The sequence below is a fragment of the Drosophila yakuba genome, chromosome 3R (genome assembly GCF_016746365.2).
Source record: "Drosophila yakuba strain Tai18E2 chromosome 3R, Prin_Dyak_Tai18E2_2.1, whole genome shotgun sequence".
Classification (NCBI taxonomy): Eukaryota; Metazoa; Arthropoda; class Insecta; order Diptera; family Drosophilidae; genus Drosophila; species Drosophila yakuba.
The window spans coordinates 26,787,687-26,809,434 of NC_052530.2; the positions used below are offsets into that span (position 1 = coordinate 26,787,687).

The 21,748-nt window shown below is 41.3% G+C and overlaps 3 protein-coding genes across 12 annotated transcripts in view; 2 read left to right on the forward strand and 1 right to left on the reverse strand.

The window, feature by feature from the left end:
* The window catches only part of LOC6538476 (very low-density lipoprotein receptor), a 34,656-nt gene extending 26,641 nt beyond the window's left edge, over window positions 1-8,015 (forward strand). For 8 of the 10 annotated variants that reach the window (XM_015193391.3, XM_043207122.1, XM_015193392.3 and 5 more), the window contains 3 exons: window positions 4,998-5,140; window positions 5,217-5,363; window positions 6,718-8,015. In XM_015193391.3, the coding sequence (XP_015048877.1) occupies window positions 4,998-5,140; window positions 5,217-5,363; window positions 6,718-6,759 (332 nt within the window). In that variant the 3' untranslated portion in view covers window positions 6,760-8,015. Of the gene's footprint in view, window positions 1-4,997; window positions 5,141-5,216; window positions 5,702-6,717 lie in introns of all 10 variants that reach the window. The other 2 variants (XR_001454034.3, XR_005561507.2) reach the window with 2 other exon arrangements.
* An 11,824-nt stretch (window positions 8,016-19,839) lies between these two features.
* Window positions 19,840-20,461, reverse strand: LOC26534633. The gene is made up of 2 exons (XM_015193394.3): window positions 20,264-20,461; window positions 19,840-20,208 (listed from the first exon to the last, which is right to left on the reverse strand). Exons 1-2 carry the CDS (start codon window positions 20,327-20,329, stop codon window positions 19,888-19,890), a joined length of 387 nt encoding a protein of 128 aa, XP_015048880.1. The 5' UTR covers window positions 20,330-20,461; the 3' UTR covers window positions 19,840-19,887.
* A 56-nt stretch (window positions 20,462-20,517) lies between these two features.
* LOC6538477 (C-type lectin 37Db) lies at window positions 20,518-21,602 on the forward strand. The gene is made up of 2 exons (XM_002098965.3): window positions 20,518-20,857; window positions 20,911-21,602. Exons 1-2 carry the CDS (start codon window positions 20,759-20,761, stop codon window positions 21,517-21,519), a joined length of 708 nt encoding a protein of 235 aa, XP_002099001.3. The 5' UTR covers window positions 20,518-20,758; the 3' UTR covers window positions 21,520-21,602.
* Window positions 21,603-21,748: the final 146 nt, after the last annotated feature.

Genomic DNA, 21,748 nt, shown 5'->3' on the forward strand with positions numbered 1-21,748 from the left:
CGAATGATGAACGACTGACAACCGCAACGGCAGCAGGACAGCATGGTAGAATGGCAGCATTTCAGCGGCAGTCGTCAACAAATCGCCATGAAATTAAATTGTACATAAGCAAGGGCAAGCGAAACACGAACGCATGCGGATTGATATGGAGCCTGGCAAATAGTTTAACCAGAAATTCGTCATCCCCACTGCTATCATACCCATCATCTCCATCCCCATCCCCATTTGCATCATCATCATCATCATCATCTTCATCATAGCGATGCTGATCCGGCCAGCAAATTGGCACTGTCAACACCTCGAAACTGTCGACATTGGGCCAAAAATGTTTTCGTTGGCCGTGTGGCGAAAGTGAGTTACAACCCATCTAGCCTGCGGTTTATCCCTTAAAATATGTCCCACCACAAAGTCCATTTCACAACGCCATTTCAATGCCAAAAGATACTTGTCCGTCCAGTGGCATTTTGGGTACTCGTTTCGTTGTTGCTATTGATTTGGATTTGAAAGTTGGGCTCCGTTTCGAAATGCCGTCTCATTATTTTTAATAATCTCACATTTAGCAGACGCACTTTGATCACTGGCGAATGCAAAATTATACAGGCCTCGCATTTTAAAAAACGAGACCCAGCGGCACGAAATCAGATATTTTGCTATGGCAACCAGATTATTTTCTTATTTTTCGTGCAACAAATGAGGCCAATAAAGGGTATTTTACTTTGGCTCCTCGGGCACCGAAGAAATACTTGAATTTTTAACGAGTATAAATATGCGTTCTTGTTGTTATTTTGCGAAATATTTTATTAAGAAGCTTTTGCGGCAATCAATTTGTTAAAAAAAATGCGTAGCTCTTTATGCAATTAGTATAGCAAATTAGTTGGCCACAGAAGAAATGAAACAAATCCCCGGTTTACTGCGTTCCAATTTTAATCTCGTCCGTTGCCAGTCGTTATCCTCTTTCGTTGTCCTGCCGGCTTAGAAGTGAAAAGTGGCCAAACTTCCGGGAGCTTTAAAACGTTGTCATGCCTACGGGGTGAAATCAAGTTTCCTGGAAGTGCTTAGCGAGAAGCCCACACAATTGCGCCCAGATTCCCACCAACCGATTCCCGCCGCCGCCGACTCAAATCCAGCACATCACTTGCCCGAGCTCGGGACTCTGGGACTCCCAGTACCAGGACCAGTACCAGTACCAGAACCAAAGCCAGACCCGGATCCGGGCGAATTTCTCCTTGCAATTTGCGAACTGCTCCCTGACAGGCATGACATGGATTCGGATGGGAATGGGAATGGAACGGAACGGAACGGAAGCGAATGATGAACGACTGACAACCGCAACGGCAGCAGGACAGCATGGTAGAATGGCAGCATTTTAGCGGCAGTCGTCAACAAATCGCCATGAAATTAAATTGTACATAAGCAAGGGCAAGCGAAACACGAACGCATGCGGATTGATATGGAGCCTGGCAAATAGTTTAACCAGAAATTCGTCATCCCCACTGCTATCATACCCATCATCTCCATCCCCATCCCCATTTGCATCATCATCATCATCATCATCTTCATCATAGCGATGCTGATCCGGCCAGCAAATTGGCACTGTCAACACCTCGAAACTGTCGACATTGGGCCAAAAATGTTTTCGTTGGCCGTGTGGCGAAAGTGAGTTACAACCCATCTAGCCTGCGGTTTATCCCTTAAAATATGTCCCACCACAAAGTCCATTTCACAACGCCATTTCAATGCCAAAAGATACTTGTCCGTCCAGTGGCATTTTGGGTACTCGTTTCGTTGTTGCTATTGATTTGGATTTGAAAGTTGGGCTCCGTTTCGAAATGCCGTCTCATTATTTTTAATAATCTCACATTTAGCAGACGCACTTTGATCACTGGCGAATGCAAAATTATACAGGCCTCGCATTTTAAAAAACGAGACCCAGCGGCACGAAATCAGATATTTTGCTATGGCAACCAGATTATTTTCTTATTTTTCGTGCAACAAATGAGGCCAATAAAGGGTATTTTACTTTGGCTCCTCGGGCACCGAAGAAATACTTGAATTTTTAACGAGTATAAATATGCGTTCTTGTTGTTATTTTGCGAAATATTTTATTAAGAAGCTTTTGCGGCAATCAATTTGTTAAAAAAAATGCGTAGCTCTTTATGCAATTAGTATAGCAAATTAGTTGGCCACAGAAGAAATGAAACAAATCCCCGGTTTACTGCGTTCCAATTTTAATCTCGTCCGTTGCCAGTCGTTATCCTCTTTCGTTGTCCTGCCGGCTTAGAAGTGAAAAGTGGCCAAACTTCCGGGAGCTTTAAAACGTTGTCATGCCTACGGGGTGAAATCAAGTTTCCTGGAAGTGCTTAGCGAGAAGCCCACACAATTGCGCCTAATTACGCCAATTTGAAGAAGTCATAGTGGCCCTCTCTTTGCAGATGGCCCCATGGCTCAAGACGAGGCTGAAGGTCGCGCCATCTGCGCTCTTCTTGGCCTTCTTCTGTAGATAAAAAAAAAAATTGCTGCAACACATTTGCGGCCAAAGAATGGCGACAAAGAGGGCTTAAGTAAAGTTGGTACGAACCCGAGAAGCGCGGGTCAGTAAATAACTATAAACTAGTTAGGGACTATTTCAATTAGATGGCCCAGTCCGGCATAACTGCAATTTCAATTAGCGGTTTGTGCTACTTTTTCTATGGCCATCTTTGCCCACTTCAAATTGCTTAATTAAGCGCAGGCAGCAGGCAGACAGGCAAAGTTTCGCAAATACCCCAGAGTCCAAGAGAGACATACATACGTATCTATATGCGCACAGAGCAGGACTGCGAAATGCCAGGGTGAAATCCAGATGGACGGAGCCCCAGTAACCATAAACTTTGAGCCGTCGAAGTAACGACTGCGTTTTTAATAGCCAGCCACAGCAGAGCGTAAGGGAAAATCGAGGGAAAAATCGGGGGAAAATGCGAGGAAAACTGGGCGAACAGCTGCTGCTCCTTGCAGCATTTTATGACTTTCATTTGCCTGCACTTCGGTCAGTCCAGTCATTGGCAATTGTTATTGTTCGCCTTTAACTTTACTGCATATTGCCACCAAACGGAAGACAACAATGGTGGTCAAGAATTAACAGGAAAGCCGCCATTTTGTTTATTTGCATGCCACACCATTTTTGACTTGAAACTTTGAAACTTTTTTTTCATTTGGTTTATCTAATCTGTTTACAACCAACCCCTCTCGGATACCCAAAACAGGTGACGGAACATATTTTATGCGTTTTTATTTCATTTGGGAGCCGATACGCTGGCACGGCAGCCATTTTGTCGTACTTTTTATGGCACTTCCGGTGGCGGGGGATCTAGGGGTTCCGGGTTTCCTGGGAGTTCCGGGTGTTTCGGGTGTTCCGGGTTTCCCGAGCACCTGCTATGCGTTATCCTCAGTTGGAGTTTCGAAATAAATATGAGAGCACATGTGCGGGATTATAAAAATGGGCGATGAGGCATAACTCACTCTTATATGTCTGCATGTTTTCAGGGCGGTGTGTGTGCACGTGTGTGTACATATGTGTGTGTGAAGCACGGAAATTGCATTTTGTATAGATTAGAAGTAAGCAATCATATGTGACATTTATAGGCAAGCATTAAAGCAGTCGTTAGAGAAATGGATGCCATATACCGAAGAGAAAATGCAAAGTTTGTGGAGCACAAATTAATCTCTACGAATGCGAATGCGAATATACGAATTTCATTCATGTATTTTAGTATAAAATATTTTCATTAAACAAAGCAAAATATCAAGAGGTAAAATCAAAAGGTTCTTGAAAAATGTAGTTTTTGATAATACTATAAGGATAATATAATTACGATAACTTAGTGTACCAAATAACCATTGCTGCTCCTGAAAATAAATAGCTAAGGGAAATGAAAAAGATTAGTAAGAAGTCTGAAAAAAAAAATGTTTTAAAAATGATAAAATGATTCGCCTCAGAAGAGATAAACAACCACACGCTTAAACCGAAAGAAAATCGCGCAATTAATATGCCACAGCAACGTGCAACTTTTCAAATGTTTAGATGTTTGCCCTGCCATTTGACTGTCTGTTAATGCCAGCAAAATAAATTTGCAGCTTCTTAACGCGCCTACGCCGAAATTTGCCACGAATCGATGCCACACAGCTGTTGCCGCTATCAACTTTTAATGATAATTCCCTGCCACACGCTCTCGCGCGAATCAAAAAGTCCTCCTTGCGGACACTCGTAGAGCAGAAATTAATATCAACAGCTGAAGTGGGTATCCTTGGAGGAGCAGTGGGATTTAAACGCGTGGTTGGGGGGATGTGGATAAAACTTGGGTAGTCTCCTAGAAGGCGACGCATATCCTTTGCCAGACGAACGCGCGCGACTCTGGCGCTTAACTTTGTGCGCGCTTTTTTCTGCTGTTGAACAAATTCTAAACGGAAAAATATGAAAACGAATTATGATGACAGCGGAAAAATCCTACAACTTCCTGCCAGAACAACAGCAAATGGCAAAAGGCACCGAATAAAAGCGCCCAGTAGCTGACAGCAAAAAACACAGCGAAGCCCCCGAAAGCGGAAACATTCGCCACGGGATGTAGTCGTTCTCGTTGTCCTCGTCGACTCCTTCTTTTCCTATTGCCCCACAAACTCACAAAAAGACAACATTTTAATTATATTTGGCCATGGGAATTATCAAATTATGGCTAAAAGCTGAAGCTGCGGCAGGCATATTTTATTAATATTTAGCAAGAGTGCCTTTGATATTGGAAGTTGTGAAATGTTCGCGGCAGTTAAAATGTAACATTCATTGGTGGTAATGGTTTAATTTTTTGCAACACGTATTTAAATTGTAAGACAATGTGAAATCTCTGAAAAAATGTCATACTTCAAGAATAATACTTACATGCTTGTGTATAACTGGTTCTATATGTGTAAAGCTCACTTTTCTAATTTTTTGACTTGCGACTACAATTTTCTCCTTCTTTCTACAGTTGCAGGAAAAGCTGAAAGCAATAGCACAGACACACCTAATAAGGACCAAGACCTGATATCTGGTACGAAATCAGAAAAGGATTACGGCCAAATAGCGTTGATTGTGATAGCCAGTTTAACGGGCACCGCTCTACTAGCATGCGTAAGTACTGCAAAATAGTTACAATTAACTCTTAAGGGGATATATTAATATTAAATAATATTTTATAATATAACAGGTGATATTTGTCGTGTACCGACGCTGCACGCGCGCCGTGAACTCGATGAACTTCGAGAATCCCGTGTACCACAAGACCACGGAGGACCACTTCAGTCTGGAGAAGAATGTGACGCCACACATGTACGCCACTGCCATGGAGGAGGAGGTAAGCGGGTCGGCCCCACCGATGGCCACGAATCCTAACGACTTTAGCTATGTCAGATTCTAGGCGGTGTTCTAAGTTCTAGGCTCTAGTAGGCAGCTAGTTGCTAAGTTAATGTTGTACATAGATGGTTTAAGTGGTCGTATCATAGTTGTATCTAGTGTTAAGTAAGTTGATGCAAATAAGTTTAGGCATAAGTACCAAAAATTGTTGTGAAAGTAGCCGCCAAGTTTTACCATTTGTAATTCCACTTTAACCGAATTCATTTTTTTGCAATTACTTTAATCTGAAAATGCCGCGAGTGAAACGAAACCGCAGTCCCAATTTAGATATTAAAAACGGTAAGTTGTGGCTATAAAATCCATATAGGAACATTATTGGCGTATTGTATTACATAATTACTGTCTCGTGTGCGCAATTTAATTATGATTTTATTGGACTTTAATTTAATTTAATTTACCGTCGATTTGAGCGTGGTGTCCCGCTTTGAAATGCGTGCTCTTTGAATTCACTGCCCGTGGGTCGCGCTAATTGCAGAGCTGCAAATGCAATCAAAATATGCATATCAATTGGCCAATTAACTAAAAGGCCAATTAAATGGCGTCAGTGGAGCGTCAAAATGTCCCACAGACCGACAGCTGCCCAACTAAAACATTAAGCGACTCAATTTTGCAGGACATTTTAGTAAAATGTTTCAATTAAATTAGCTATTTTTTTTTTGTTTTTGTTTCCACCTTGACGCATTTTTGCAGCTGCTTCGTTGACAATTTTAATTAAAGCGGTTAATTAATAAATAAAAAATAAGACAAATCCATGCGGAAACCGACAAACAATGCATAACAATAATTACGCAAAATTAAACAAAATGGCATTAAGAGAGATTTTCTGTGTGCCTGGCAACCAATAAATAACATCAAAATTTGCATACCAGTATAAGCAAGCAATTTTGGTGGCTGAAAATTCACAAGCCACAAGCTTAGCGGTCGGCTGTTTTCATTAAGGTTTATAATTAAAGTGTTCGGTGTAAATCTCTTTTTTATTGCCATTTAGTGGTGTTTATCGCCTGGCAAAAGGTTTTCACAAAAAAACGGTTATTTGAAAAACAAACTAATAGGATTATTTTGATTTATTTCGATAAGCGTAGATTATCTTTGTTTTTTAAGTACTTTCAACAACATTGCTGATAGATTTATATTGATACACTTTTTATAGTTTCTTCCTTTATAAAAAAAAAAAAACACTTTTTTTATGTTAGTAATTATTCAATTTTTATTGTCTATTTTTATTTTACTTGTTTAATGCAAACACGAAAAATTTCGACTTTACTAACTAAATATTCTCTTTTAACCCCATTTAGGCCAACAATCCCCTCTTTCAACCTGGCACCGAATGTGTTTAGGGCACCAAAGACCATGTTAAATGCAATATCCACAATATCCGCGAATATCCACAAAGTAACTCCTAATGGTAATACCTTGTTGGACAAAATGGCCCAAAAACTGAACTATTGAGTGCAAGTTTGATGTGAGAAATGCGAAGAATATGAAACTTATGTGTAGTAGTAAGAAAAGAAGAATGCCAAAAAGAAAGTAGAAAAGACAAGAACGACATCAGCATGGGGAAATTGAAAATACTCAACAAATTCAATTTGTTGCCTAGTTTAAAGTTTAATTTAAATGTAACAACACTAAACACACACACACACATATATACACTGAACACACACACACTCACACCCATAAACTAATAACAACGTAAAACTTTTCTAGGCGCAACGTTTTGACATCAAGTAACGTCGCCCCCACACACACTCACACACAGACATCAACGCATATCCTTCCACCCACACGTATACCCTAACACACACACACACACACACACACACACACACACGCACACACACAGAAGCCCAGAAGAACTCAGAGAAGGAACGAGCCAGGATTCAGAGCCAGAAGTCCAACTTTCCTTTCACGTCCATGAAATCAATTGTAAAAAGTTAAGACATTTCGTTGAAGTTTTGGTACATTTTGTGAATTCGAAAAAAAAATAGGGATAATAGCTAAACTGAAACTGTTTATAGACCTAACAATTATTGTGATTAGGTATAGTATATTTTTTGTTATCAAGGAATTAATAAAAAAAACAGTTATTATCTTGAAAGTAAAATTTTAAGCACCAAGTTGGATTACTTTTTAGCAAAATATTTGAACAAAGCCCCCACTGTAAATATATAAAACTAAAATATTTAGACAAAATTTATAAGAAAAAAGAAAAGATTTTTAGAGTATTTGAAATTTTATTACCTACATACGTTGCTCCTTTTTCTTTCTTGGGTATTCAAAACAATTTGCTGTGATCAGTTTAAAGGCATTAAACCTGCATTAAATCATCTTATGTGTAGTGATTTTACTATTCTTCTCATTTATTTAGTGTGTAAAGAAGCTTTCAATCATTTTAACTTATTTACAAGTTTTACACAACAAACAAACAAATTTTAATGTGTATTGGCAATTTTTGGTTCCTGTAAAATGTATTTTAATTTAGGCATGAAAAGTATTTGCTTTAATGCTTTTTTGAAACAAAAATATTAGCTAACTATAAATGGTATGTGTGAAAATTTGAATAAAGCACTTTACGCTAATAACAAAACAAGAATTATATAGAATATTTTAAATTAAAGTTTATTCATAGAAATAAAATGGAATTTGAAAACATGAAACAAGAGTCTATTTTATTCAAAACCTGCAGGAAACTCAATTTCTGCAAAAGCTATGGAAACATAGATCACAAATCAACTGACTACGATTATCAATCAACGGCATTCGATTCGATTAGTGCAACTGAATTATCATCACGCTGATAGACGAACCGCATATCATACAAGCCAGTACCGTGAAGCCAATCGTGTTTACACACTGAGCCCGATGGCCCGAACTTAATAGCCGCAATGCCAACACACAGTTTTGACTTTTGCTGGCTCACACACACACACACACACACAACACACTAGCACATGGACACGCAGCCATGAATTATTAAATGCTAATGGACAACTACGGCAATTATTTCACATGAGAGGGCATCAATACGTAATGAGCTACGTCCGGCGACAGATTTGCTTCGAAGTCTGAGACCGAACAGTCATCAATGGTTTGGTTTCGGTTGCTTTTCGGTCAGGTTAATCGCCAGTCTGTGCAAGGATAGGTTTTAATTTGATATCTAACCCCCCTATGTATAGTATGTATTTAAGAGGCTCCAACTTTTGTTTGCCTAATTTATGGCTGCGAATTATCGGTATGGGGGAAAAGTGCGACGCAGCGATTTCCGGCGAATAAATAAGAGTTTTATGCCTCTCGGGGTGTCCTTAATGTTATAATTTATGTAGCTCCCTCGCAAGCAGGACGACATTATTTTCGTTTATTGCCTGCCGGACAGCTGGCTGTCAGCGAAATGTTGGCATATTGTGAGCGGATTTCGGCACTCGCATCGATTTGAATCGATTAACGTGCTGCACGGCTCACGTTTGCCATGAAAATAAAATGTAAATAAAAGGCGACAGCAATGGCGATGGCGACACATTTGACACACGGCACCGATAACTTTTTCAATTTAGATATGATCCCGAAAGTATGTCGCAAAACGGCTGGGATAATCCCAGATCCCATATCCCATATCCCATATCCAAATGGGCCAGGTGGCAGGGCTGCTTTCCATTAGCAATATGCGAGCAAAACCAAATGGCAAAACACTGTTTCTTGGCGCCGCTCAGCTCCCCAGTTTCGCCCAGCAAAGTGAAATCAACGAGGAATCCCCCCACACCAAACATTTTGCACATAAAGGCGCACGGAATAAGCGACTCGGTGTGTGCGAGTGTGAGTGCGAGTGTGTGTGTGTGTGTGTGTGTGTGTGTGCTTGGGGGCGCAGGGTGCCAAAGGATGAAAATCTGCAATTCAGCCGGAACATAGCATACATTTGGTCGTTTTGCCAGCCGCAGGCGGCCACCAAACAAAACTCCACACAACCCGCTCAAAGTCGTGCACTGAGCGAAACGAGCACTCATTGTCATGCAGTTTTATTGAAAATGTTTCCAATATCAAACAAAGTATGTTTAAGTTGCAGCAGTGCAGCATTTCGCTGCGTGTATTTTCGAAAAGCCAATGAGCCTCGGCAGTTGAGCAAAAGAAATAGAACGAGGAAACGTGGCCAGAATTGTGTGTGGCTCGAAGGGATGTGGATGTGGATGTGGATGAGGATGTGGATGAGGATGTGCATATGCAGTGAGATGCGGGGGTGCAGTGCAACTGAGCGACAACTTTGTGCAACTCCTGATGCAGGAAACATGGCTGTCATTGGTCACGGCGACGCCACTGTACTTTGTTAGCGATGCGCATCCAACGATAACTTTCCCTCTCGCTTTCATTTATGTCCTTTTTTCCCCCATTTTTCCCTATTTTTTTTTTTTTGACTGCCTCTTGGGCTTGTGTCCTTTGTCAAACGAAACTGGAAATGCAATTGCGTTTCACGTTCGAATGAGAGTGAAATTGACGGCTAAAATGGTTCTTCTATGAAAGCCAGACTCGCGGTGTTCATGGTAACAGATATGAGCATACAGCTGCTCTAGAAAGGACTCTTTACAACTTGGATTTTCTTAATCCAATGAAGTAATTACAACGTAAGACATGCAGGTCCTGGCAAATAAGGATCTTCTGCGGCAACTGTACCTGCAGCGCCAAGCGGTTATCGAGAGTGGCAACTGAGGGAACTTTAATTACAGGCCAACTCCAGTGGCCACCAGCCCACCGATGCCCAGCGATGCCATTGCAGGCGAAAGGACCTCGCCATGTTTGCACATCCTTGCAGTTGCAGTTGTTGTTGTTGCTGTTGACGATGCTGTCGTTGTTGTTATTATTGCCAGGTTATCCTGGGGCCAATTGCATGGCACATGCACACAAGGTTAGTAGGCAAGTTCACAAGCCAAATATGCTGTGCGTATGCCATGGAATGTGAATGTGGGTGGTGGTGGTGCTGTAGGCGTGCTTTCCAGGACGAGAAGGTAGAGGAGAAGAAAGTGGAGGAGGAGCAGAATGCACCACTGTACCCAGTGCGTCTTACACGCAGCAGGACGTTGTTGGCTTGTCGGTCGAGTTGTTTGCACCACGTCCTGAATAATGGATACGTTTCGTGCCACATTGAATGCCCAGCTGTGAGTGACATTGGCCGACGACGACTCCGGCTTTTTCGGGGGCATGTTTTCGGAATTGTTAATGTAATTACGCCTGAGAGCCCTACGTTTCCACCTTTCCAAGTGGCGCCTAATCAAAGCCAAAGTCGATAAGCATGTGGGCGTTTAAAATGGAGCCTGACAATTTGCCTAATTGCCGTGCGAGCTACACGCAGCTAATCAACTGACGAATTCCATTCCAAGCTTACGAGTTTTCCTCCAAAACAACAACCTTTTAAGAACATTGAACATGAATAAAATTCATCAATTTCAAACCGAAAAAAATCGAAAAAAAAAATGGAAAAACTTAGAACAGAAGACAGAAGAAGGCCAACGGGAGGCTGTAAGCCGCTTTTGTTTGCCATGATAAAATGGCTACAAAATGGCGGCAGCTGACTTAACACTGAATGTGTGGGTGTGTGTTATTATATGTGTATGTGTGTGTGTGTGTGGGGGAGTGCATGTGGCACACACTCGAGTCCCGAGTCCTTTGGCCTTGGCGCAAAACTGTCGTCTGTCTTCTGCTCTGCGTGTGTGGCTTAAATTTCACTTTTTTATTCGCTGCCCTGGAAAAAGTTGTGCGATTTTCTTCCCTGACCTTGTAGCGGGTAAAATTACTCTGGCGCAAAGGTTGCCGCTCGCTGCAGGGAACATGAAAATTGATGCTGCATCACAATGTAGAAAAAAGTTATTACGAGCGAACAAAAAAAAAAACGAGTTAATGTGTGGCAGCAAGCAAGCTGCGACCATATAAATTGCAATTTATACTAATTAATGAACTGCCATTTGTTTAAAACTTGGGAGAAGCGTTATAATTATGTGCTGATTTGACAAAGATTAAAATATAAATTTCCAATTATAGTTTTTCACCCCTTTTTTAACGTAACTACTCTTTGTTTAACCTCAAAAAAGGGTATTCAAGCAACTGCATAAAACAAATCACTTCAATTTATTCCATTTTTTATCTTCCGTAGTATGCTCGCGTCGACCACAACTTAATTTCATTTAATTTCTGTGCGTCTCTCGGCTTGTTTGCAAATTTTCAACTTGAAACGCCATCGCCAGATGTCGACTGTTCGAGTTCCCAGCGCAGCGGGCAGGATTTCTTTTCGCTTTTCCATTACTTAAAGCAACAGTAAGGGCAAAAGCAAAAGCAAAAGCAAAAGCGAGGGGAAACTGAAAAGTTCACATTGCGGTTGGCAGCAGATTGCACTTTGTGTGTGTGTCTGCGTGTCTTAGTGTGTGTGGGTGAGCGTGAGTGTAAACGAGTGTTTCCGCCATTTTGTTAACATGCTAACTAGTGTGCGTGACAGGATATGCAATGCCGATGACAGAAAAGACCGAACAGGACATATGCAAGTAGCGAGTTGAATGCTTTTTCCGATAATGCATGGCTTTCAATTCAAGACTAAGAATTCAAATATTTAAAAAAATAGAACCCTGCAGCATTCGCCATATTTTGTATGGTATATTACACTCTGCCATTCAGCATTTAATTATTCTAACTCAATGAAACTGGAAATGATTAGTGGTGTGTGGACTACACAATTCAAATTCGTTCTCCATTTTTCGAAATGTAACAAAATAATGGATTTAGTGAACGAAAAATTCAATCGACCAAAATGTTATTTAATTAAGTATTATAATTGCTGACAGTGTGCATTGCTTTTGGCAAATAATGCGAAATATTTTTGTACTGGTCAACCAATTAATGGCAAACAAACAAATCCGAACGCTATTAGAGAATACACATGCGAATGGACGACATGGGGAGACAAACCAATTCGCAAATCGTGGCGTTGTGCTGCGAAATTAATTAGATCTAATCGAATCCCAATGGTCTGTCAACATTAGTTTGCCAAAACTATTGAAGGAACTCCCTAGCAGATCCTCTTTACTCAGCTGTTGCCACAATACCCTATGTGTTGCAACTGCACCGTAGTACACAAGACTTATGTAGAAATAATTAAACAATAATATTCTGTATGTAAATTAAATTAGAGAGCACATACTTTGTTGCCAAATAATACTTTGTAGCATTTTCTGATTGAAGAACTACCATTTGTGGATATACAGGGTATATCCCAGTTGAGCCTGGCCCACATTTGATGTTGCCGTGGATTTGAGTGCGTGTGGCAGCCTTTGCAAACAGCAAAAGCAGGCCAAGTCCAGTTTGCGAATGACAGTCAGACAGAAAGGAAGAGATATGGGACACTGGGAGACTTTGGAGGCGGGGAGACTGCGTGGCTGGCAGGCGGAAACAGCAGGTGAATTGGCAGCCAGCACGTTTAATACCAAAATTGACATTAAATTGCTTGTGACCCGAATAGCAACCCAGTCAGCCAGTCTCCATCCACAACCCCACTCACACACAGTGCGCCGCGCCTCCAGGCTCTGTTATCGACTTTTACGACAATTCCAATAAAGAAACATTGCAGACGTTGTCCTGCCTGCTCCTGTCTCATGCCTCTGCTGATCCTGATTGTGACAGGGCGCAGAGCGGTGTCACCTGTAGTGAGCGGACGCTTACTCTATACAAAGTGAATTTGCTGCGAATTTATGAAGGATTTGCAGGGATACACTGGCCAGCAGATAATGAAGAAGCACAAAGGACACGCGGAAGGCGCCACTTTGCTGATGGAAACGTAATTGAAAAGGGAACTAACAATTGAGTGCAACAAAAATATATTAAATATAGTAAAAATCTTGTTTAATTTAAAAACCTTTTCAATTCATCAATTTTGTTTTGTGGAATAAAGCTAAGCAATCAAGTGACAGGTGCCAAAAAATGGCACGCACCACCTGGCAATATTATTTTATTATCATTTTTCTGAGCTACGTTCTCAAGGAACAGGGGGACAAGCACAAGTTGTCAACAATTGGAGGTGGCAAGCATCAGCCAACGGATCACCCGGGAGTATTGACAACCATTTTCGCCGAATGAAGTTGTTGATTATCTCGCATACTGTTACACGTGGCTCTGCAAACACTCGTACCTACCAACAACAAATACTACGCATAGCATACACACACAATGACAAGAACAGGAGGTATATGCACAGGATGAGCCAGCGATTCTGTATTGGCCCAGTCGGCATGAGTCTGGGATTTCCTCGCTCTGGCTGCTGCTCGCTTACGTGACGCAAATGTCTAACGTAATTGTCATAACGACAGCGTCGGGACCACATGGCGTATGACTATTTTAGTCCACAGCGCTGACTATGTAGAGGGGCAAGTCCCGAGGCAGACGTTGTTAAAGATCTGCCAAGCGACACCGGCAAGGGATAAGCACAGAAACACACACACACACACGAATCGAAGGATGTGGCAGAAAAAAAAAAAATAAACACAACGAAGCAGGAGTAAAACTAATTTAAAATGACCTTCGACATGTGGGCCAGGCGGCACAATAGTCCGGTCATGTTACAATGTAGTACAATATGTCTCCCTGGATGCGTGGGCGGTTGCCCTTTTCGGCCGCAATGTATTTAACTTTATGCCGGGGGGCGAGGGCCGCCACAAGAGTTTCATGATAACGAAATATGCTTTGATCGTATTGGTAAATAGTATTTTAACGATAACTTAACTTGAACTTTTGGTTGGATAATAAATCCATTTTGTTGCTTACTCAGTGCTGTAACAATATATTATATTTGTTTCCAACTACACTTACCACCCACTTTGGCCCACGCTAGTTTTTGTAGCCTACTTTTTGGGGCCCAAACAGCAGGGACTGCAGTGCAGCAATTCGCATTCATAGAGCAGTGCCTTCTTGAGAACCCCCGCCTGCGGCCAAGACAAAAACAGAGTCGCCTCAAACCTGGCTTTAAGACTCATCCAGCTGCCTTTTAACATTTTTCCATTTCCCCCAACGTTTTCGGTCTTTTTTGGTCCGAGCACCGAAAACACCGAGTGACCAAACGGATGCGCCCCCAATCCACATTTTCCGCCCAACGTTTTTTGCTTGTCCTATAATTTTTCCTGTTTTCGCCTTACTTTGCGGTGCTTTCCTCGCTGCTTTCCTCTACTTTGCTTGGCCATGCTGGCCTTAGTTATATTTTCCCTCCTTTCTGGTGGCTTGCTTTTGCTATTTTAGTTTTCTAACCAACAAAACAAATTGAATCACGTTCGCCTAGGAGGAACGTGAGTATTTTATTTTTTCCGTTAAACATTTTCATTTTTCTTCCCCAAAAATAGATGACGAATATGGGGCAGACCGAAAACGTTAATACCCTTTGGCTTATATAAGAAAATCTGATAGGATTAGTGCTGTTTACGTAAGCTTAATGTTTTCACTATACATTATATCTTATTGATGACATTTAATACTTTTGTATACTAACTTCTCCAATAAGTGGAATATTATATTACTTGGTGTGTACACTTGTAGTATGTTGATTGCAAATGTTCTTAGAAATTTTCTTGGTAAACTGAAATATATTTTAGGTTTATAATCCTTAAACACAATCACTTTTCGATGAATACAGCTGGTTTTTGTGGCTTAAAAACTGTGTGACAACTGTTTTATAGATAACCCAAATAAACACCACTGAAGAGTAGTGCACCAAAATAACTTTTCGTATACAAAGTCCGATCTCGTCGATGCAGGACGTTTTCCCTTATAATGATGCCGCTGAGCCATCGCCATCGCCGTAGCTTTTACTGCTGTTTTCCGACTTGCCGTTGAGTGTTGGCTGCTGGAGCATACCAAACACAATCACTTTGTTGCTGTGTGTTTTGTGTTTTCTTGCGTTGTGTTGTGCTGTGTTTATTAAAAAGAGATTGGAGTGCAGAAAGCTGCCCAGTTTTGTCATGGATGCCGAAGGATGCCTCTCTGCCACTGGTGGCCACTTGGGCCTACCGAGCGACCAGTCGACCAGTCGACCCAGCCGGCCATTCATCATCATTCCGGGCTGATGATTTTATTTTGATTCCGTAACGTTTGGGGGATTACCAGGCTAATGATTTTATTATAGTTTTTCATACGGCCCTCGTCGAAATTTTGATTGATGGTCTCACGCTGCCGATGCCTTTGCAACCGTACCGATTTCAGATTCCGGTCTCATTGTCTTGACATTTAAGCGGCTTCATTATATTAAAAGCGAATTAATGTTGTCGCCATGGCAATGCAAGGACTTCAAGTTGAAACAAAACAAGAGAGAACGCTATAGTCGAGTTCCCCGACTATCTGATACCCGTTACTCAGCTAGTGTAAGTGCGAAGGACAGTTTTTGGCGGTTTGTGGGCGTTAGAGTGGGCGTGGCCAAGAGTTTTTTGGCAAATAGATAGAAATTTACAAGACTAATACAAAAATGAAAAAATATCAAAACATTTTTCAAAAGTGTGGGCGTGGCAGCTTTGGGCGGTTTGTGGGCGTTAGAGTGGGCGTGGCCAAAAGTTTTTCGGCAAATAGATAGAAATTTACAAGACTAATACAAATATGAAAAAATATCAAAACATTTTTCAAAAGTGTGGGCGTGGCAGCTTTGGGCGGTTTGTGGGCGTTAGAGTGGGCGTGGCAAAAAGTTTTTTTGCAAATCGATAGAAATTTACAAGACCAATACAAAAATGAAAAAATATTAAAACATTTTTCAAAAATGTGGGCGTGGCAGTTTTGGGCGGTTTGTGGGCGTAATAGTGGGCGTGGCAACCTGAATCGACAAACTTGCGCTGCGTCTATGTCCCTGGAGTCTGTATACTTAATCTCAACTTTCTAGCTTTTGTAGTTCCTGAGATCTCGACGTTCATACGGACAGACGGACAGACGGACAGACGGACAGACAGACGGACGGACAGACGGACATGGCCAGATCGACTCGGCTACTGATCCTGATCAAGAATATATATACTTTATATGGTCGGAAACGCTTCCTTCTGCCTGTTACATACTTTTCAACGAATCTAGTATACCCTTTTACTCTACGAGTAACGGGTATAATTACGCTTTTATTTCCCCCACTCGCAAGAATTTCATTTTCAAGCACCAACAGACGAGAGTTTTGCACCTATTTTTGGGTTGGTGAAATTACATTTTTCTGTAAGCGAGACGAAGTTTGAATGGGCTTCAGCGAATTGTCGACGAATGTTTGAAATGAGCAAATTAAGACGAGTTGTAAGCGAGGCTAAGCTGGCTACTTGAGAGATTTTTAAATATTGAGGAAGCCAAGTTAAAATATATATAATGATTCACCTTTAAAGCGAAATATTTGGCAATAGCAAAATATGTAAATACGGCAGTCCTTTGAACTTTCCCTTATCGGTAGTAGCAGCCCTTTCTTAATTTGTGTGCGGTTTCTCCTGCCCTGCTTTTGCGGTAACACCTATCATCCTGCGTGAAGGACCCGCACATTATGGCCTGTATCCCGTGGCTCCCAGCATCTGATTTTAGGCATAAACTAAAGTAGGTCCCTCGGCGGCAAACCAGGCCCAACTTCAGCACACTCTCTGGACTCTCTCCGCACTTTGCTATAATTACGCGTAACTTTCGACAAGTGTCGCCGGAAAATCGCCAAACGTTCTCATTTCAAGTGGCGCTGTCCAGGCGAAAGTTGCTCGCTACCCTTGCCATAAAAATTGTAGTAGGGGAATCCCCCGGCAGCTGCGGTTTAATCTTCTTTTAAGTTGCCCGCCCCGCCTCCATTTTCATCGGGAAAAAAGATGGCGACACCGTAAAGCAAAAGTTTACCGCCACTTGTGGGTTTATAACTTAGAACAAAGCAAAGTCGTGCTGTGGGAGGGGGGAAGGGGTGGTCGTTTGGAAAGGGATATGGCACTGGGGGGCGTGGCCGTCGAGGGAGGTCCTGAAACGAGGGCAGTCCTTTGCACAGCTTGGAAATAGTTGGAGTTTTCTGAAAAGTCATTGTTACTCTACTCTGAAGTGCTGCCTGCGTCCTTCGTCCTTCGCCCTTCATCCTTCGCCTTCTGCTCTCTAATTAGTCGTCATTGGCGTGTGATTTGTGGGCGGGCCGTCGAGCATTTTCGAAATTGGAGAAGCAAACTTATTTCCCAAAACCTGAACTTCCACTGGCCACAAAACCCAACTTGTAATTGTGCTCAGATTTTTGATTTACCTCAGCATGGAAATTGGATTGCCTTCCACTGGGAAATAGCACATGCCTTGTGTTTCAATTTAGAGAATAAAATTGCATAGAAAGTAATACGGTTTTTCCATTAGCTTAGTTTAAAATATATACAAAAAATTGAGAAACTTTACAAATAATTTTCGTAGAAATAAGTAAATTAAAGCCGATTAGAATAGAAAAACTTGCCTCAGTGTAGAAACACCTTTATTGAGAACCACACCTGCTTGAGAAAGCTATAAAGAGTGGTCCTTTCTCTCATTAGTAGTTGAAGCAATTGGCAGTTCATGTTCATGTTCATATGGTTTATATATTCGGGCCATGGCGTTATACTTGGCCGCAAATGATTTAAAGCCAAATGAGCTGGCCACAATTTATGCTGACCACATTAACCATTCTCTCGGCCAACAGAGTGAGTGGAGAGAGAGGTGAGGGCAAAAGTGCAAAAGTCCAGGCAAGTATTTAATTAAATTAAGCACAAAGGAAAACACCAAAGTCCGAGTAGCGAGCGGCCAGATGAAGTTGGCTTCGGTTTTTATGGCCCCGGCCTTTAAAGCACTCGTAAATCATTTAAGGAAAACGCCAAAAGCGGATGGACCGTATAGCAAAAGTAGTACAGTAGTAGTACAGAGATGGCCGCTAATGGCCAGCGGTTCTTCATTGTCCGAGCCGATCACGCCCGCCAGCGACGGGAAGCGCATTAAAATAGGCTAAAATGCCCATCGTTCGGCTGCCTTTATGGCCACTTAATGTAAAACAGTTAATTAGCCCCACTCACCCACACACTCACACACACAAATACACATATACACTCACACACGTATAGCAAATGTCCAGGCTTAATGCAAAATGGCTGCCATCATTTTGTTTTTTTTTCCCAGCCATTTCCTTTCCGGTTTCTTCCGGCGCCATCGCCGCTGACGTTAGACATCTTCACTAGGTAGCATTTACCAGGTGAAATGGGGGGGCTGACTGCCGTGAAAGGCGGAAAATTACTTTTGATTAATGAAGCGCAATGAGGCGCGCAGGAGAAAAAACCAATAAAAATTATAAAAAGCAATGGAAGGACACGGGCTAAGGTCGAACATCAAGCGGGAATTCCCTTTTCAAAGGCATGCTTCGCTTGGCAGTATACATTTCATTTCATTCCATATGCACACAACCAGTTTAGAGTGTATTTATGGAAGTTCAATAAAAAGTTGAATGATGTATCGTAACTACAAAAGCATTCAGAGTATTGTATTATACTTTCTAGCACAAAGCTGCACATCAGTAACAGCTTTTATTAGCAGCATTCAGTTGCAAACTGATATCAATAGTTTTGCATATTTTTTTTTTTGCGCCATACCCGTGCCCATTGAAAGGGCATCACAAAAAGTTGTCAATCTCTTATGCTGTCGCGCATTTTTCGCATTTTCCGCATTTCCCGCCCTGCTGGTGCTTCCTGTTTATGGCAGACAGCTACTGAGTGGCCATGAGTGTCATTCAGTAAAATCGGGAAAAAAGGAAGGAGATTTCTCGAAATTAACATGCGGACTGACGGTTGACATGCCAGGGACATTATTGAAGCGAACACCCCTGCATGCAGTTCATTATTAATGCCGATGCATTGTCTTGCTGCCCAATGGGCGGAAATTCCATGTAAGTGTCATCACCTTGTCCCGATCCCCCGCTCCTTTAATTACTAGGTCACCCGGGAGACGTGACTCGCCGAGAAGATATATATTTCTAAAAGCTTTTTCCCCGGCGAATGAATATGCAACCTGGCAGTCTTTCATAATTATTTGCCCTGGCTCGTCTTTATTAAGCGATGTGATGTGATGGGATGGGATGGGATGGGATGGGATGGGATGGGATGGGCATGTCCATTATGGTGACCATTAAACGTGGAACAGATTCGGCGTGGCAACTTTCGGGAAAATTCATTAGCCAGCTGATGGGGTCAGGTCATGGTCGAGCCGCTGCCAAAGTTTATATTAAGTAATAAGCGTTAAACGCGGCTTAATTTGCATATCCAAGAAGGGCGGCGAACGGGGAGTGGCATTCGCCTGGTTTAAGTGGCAGTGTAATTAAATTAAATCCAATTAAACGACTGACAAGTCCAGAAAAGCTTGCGGTCAGCCTGATTACGGTGACTTTATTAAATATATACCCAACCAAACTAAAAAATGTAATAAACTAATGATGATTTCCGCATAGCTTGCGAATATATTTTATTAAAATCTCCTTAAGGTTTCGGCGTGGTTAAATTATAAGCATTTAGCAATTCCTTAAGTTCCATCTGCACATTGCTGAGCCTCTCCGGCAAACTGCCGTATTTTGTTACAAAATCCTTCATCGATTCCTGAAGGTTGTCCCAATTCTTCTCAGTTTTTTTCAAAAACGCCAGGGTCAATTTCTCTCCTTCTAATGGTGTATGTTTTTCGCTTTTTTCGGGTTTCTTATCGATGTGTGCTGCCTCACTTGTCAGTTTTGAATTGTAAAACTTTTTCATGATTTCGAAGATGACATCTTTTTTGTTTGGTTTTATTTCATCATTTTGATCAGCCTTTGGGATTGTAGCGATAATAAAAAATATGTTCTTGTTAAGCAAAAGAACTTACCTCCACTTCTGCGTAGCTAATTTGCACAACGATTCCCAACATAAAGAGCACAATTAGCAGCTTCATAATGTCCTTAATCCTTAAGTGCTAAACACCAATAAAATTTGTTGACTGTGATTTCTTCGCCGCTGCCTGGAGTTCTTATAGGCCGTGAAAGAAAGCATTACAACTGGGTGATAAAACGTGTGACGCAGAATTCATAGATAACATATCATTAATCACTATGCTTTAATTGTAAAGTCACAGAAGGCTGTGAACTTGTTATAAATTAATTACTCTTATTTATTTATGGTTTATCTAGTGATTAAACAAAGCGCAAAGAAAGGGCAGAGAAAGCTCAGAGAAAGGGCTATTCTAGCAATTCTGATAGATGCAAAACTACTTTAGATAAATAGGACGAAGTCTTGCGTCAAACTGTTATCATCAGTAAAAAGGACTCTTGCTCGTTTGCTGATTGATCGATTAGCCCAGGCTATAAATTCGCTAGCCTGCAGAATGAGAAATCGAAGTAGACATTCATCATTGAGCAAAATGAGTCGCATTCATCTGATCATTTTGATCGCAGCTTCTTGTCAAAATTGCTTTACAAAAGGAGTAAGTTTATATATTTGGGGAGAAAAATAAACTAACTTAACTTTGTTAAACAGGAAGACGTGGAACAACAACAAAATAATGATGAGAAATTCGATCAGGATCAGTTTCTAAATAGGATTGACCATATGTCAGGTCTTTATGATAAGCTAAAAGTTAAAATAGAGAAATTTGTGGACTATCATAGTGAGCTGTTGAAAAATATGGCCAACACAGAAAACCAAATAGCAAAGTTACAAAGACATGCCAATATCAAAAAAGCCGCCAAGCCAACTGTGCAGTTTGAGAAGTTTGGAGCAAAGTATTACCATATTGAGAACGAGGAAAAACTAAACTGGTACGAAGCAGTGTCCAGATGCCGAAGCTTGAACAGTCACCTCATTAGCCTCCAAAACCTGAAAGAGTGGGAAATCATTACAGCCAACTTGAAATATCTTAAAACATATTGGGTGGACATCAATGACGAGGCAGCTGAGGGCGAGTTCATATCCCGATTCACCGGAGAGAAAGCTCCATTCCTTAAATGGTCCACTGGAGAACCAACTAACCAAGCAGATGAGAATTGTGTTCAGATAGAAGAGGCATTTGGTCTCTTTTATATCGTTCCCCATTCTATGAACGATGTAAGATGCACAAAAAAAAACTACTTCATATGCGAAGCCTAGGAAGTGGAGATGTAAGCCACTTATCACACAACAATCTAGAAAATTGTGAACTAGAAATATGAAATCAATAAAACAAATCAAATATTTTACAACAGTAACACTGAAACGTTATTTATTCCCAACACTCCAGCTCTTAAAGTTTCCGAGATACCGACTTCCATACGGAAGACGGAATATATGTATCCTATAGGATTCAACTCTTTACGTAACAGGTATAAATATGGATACA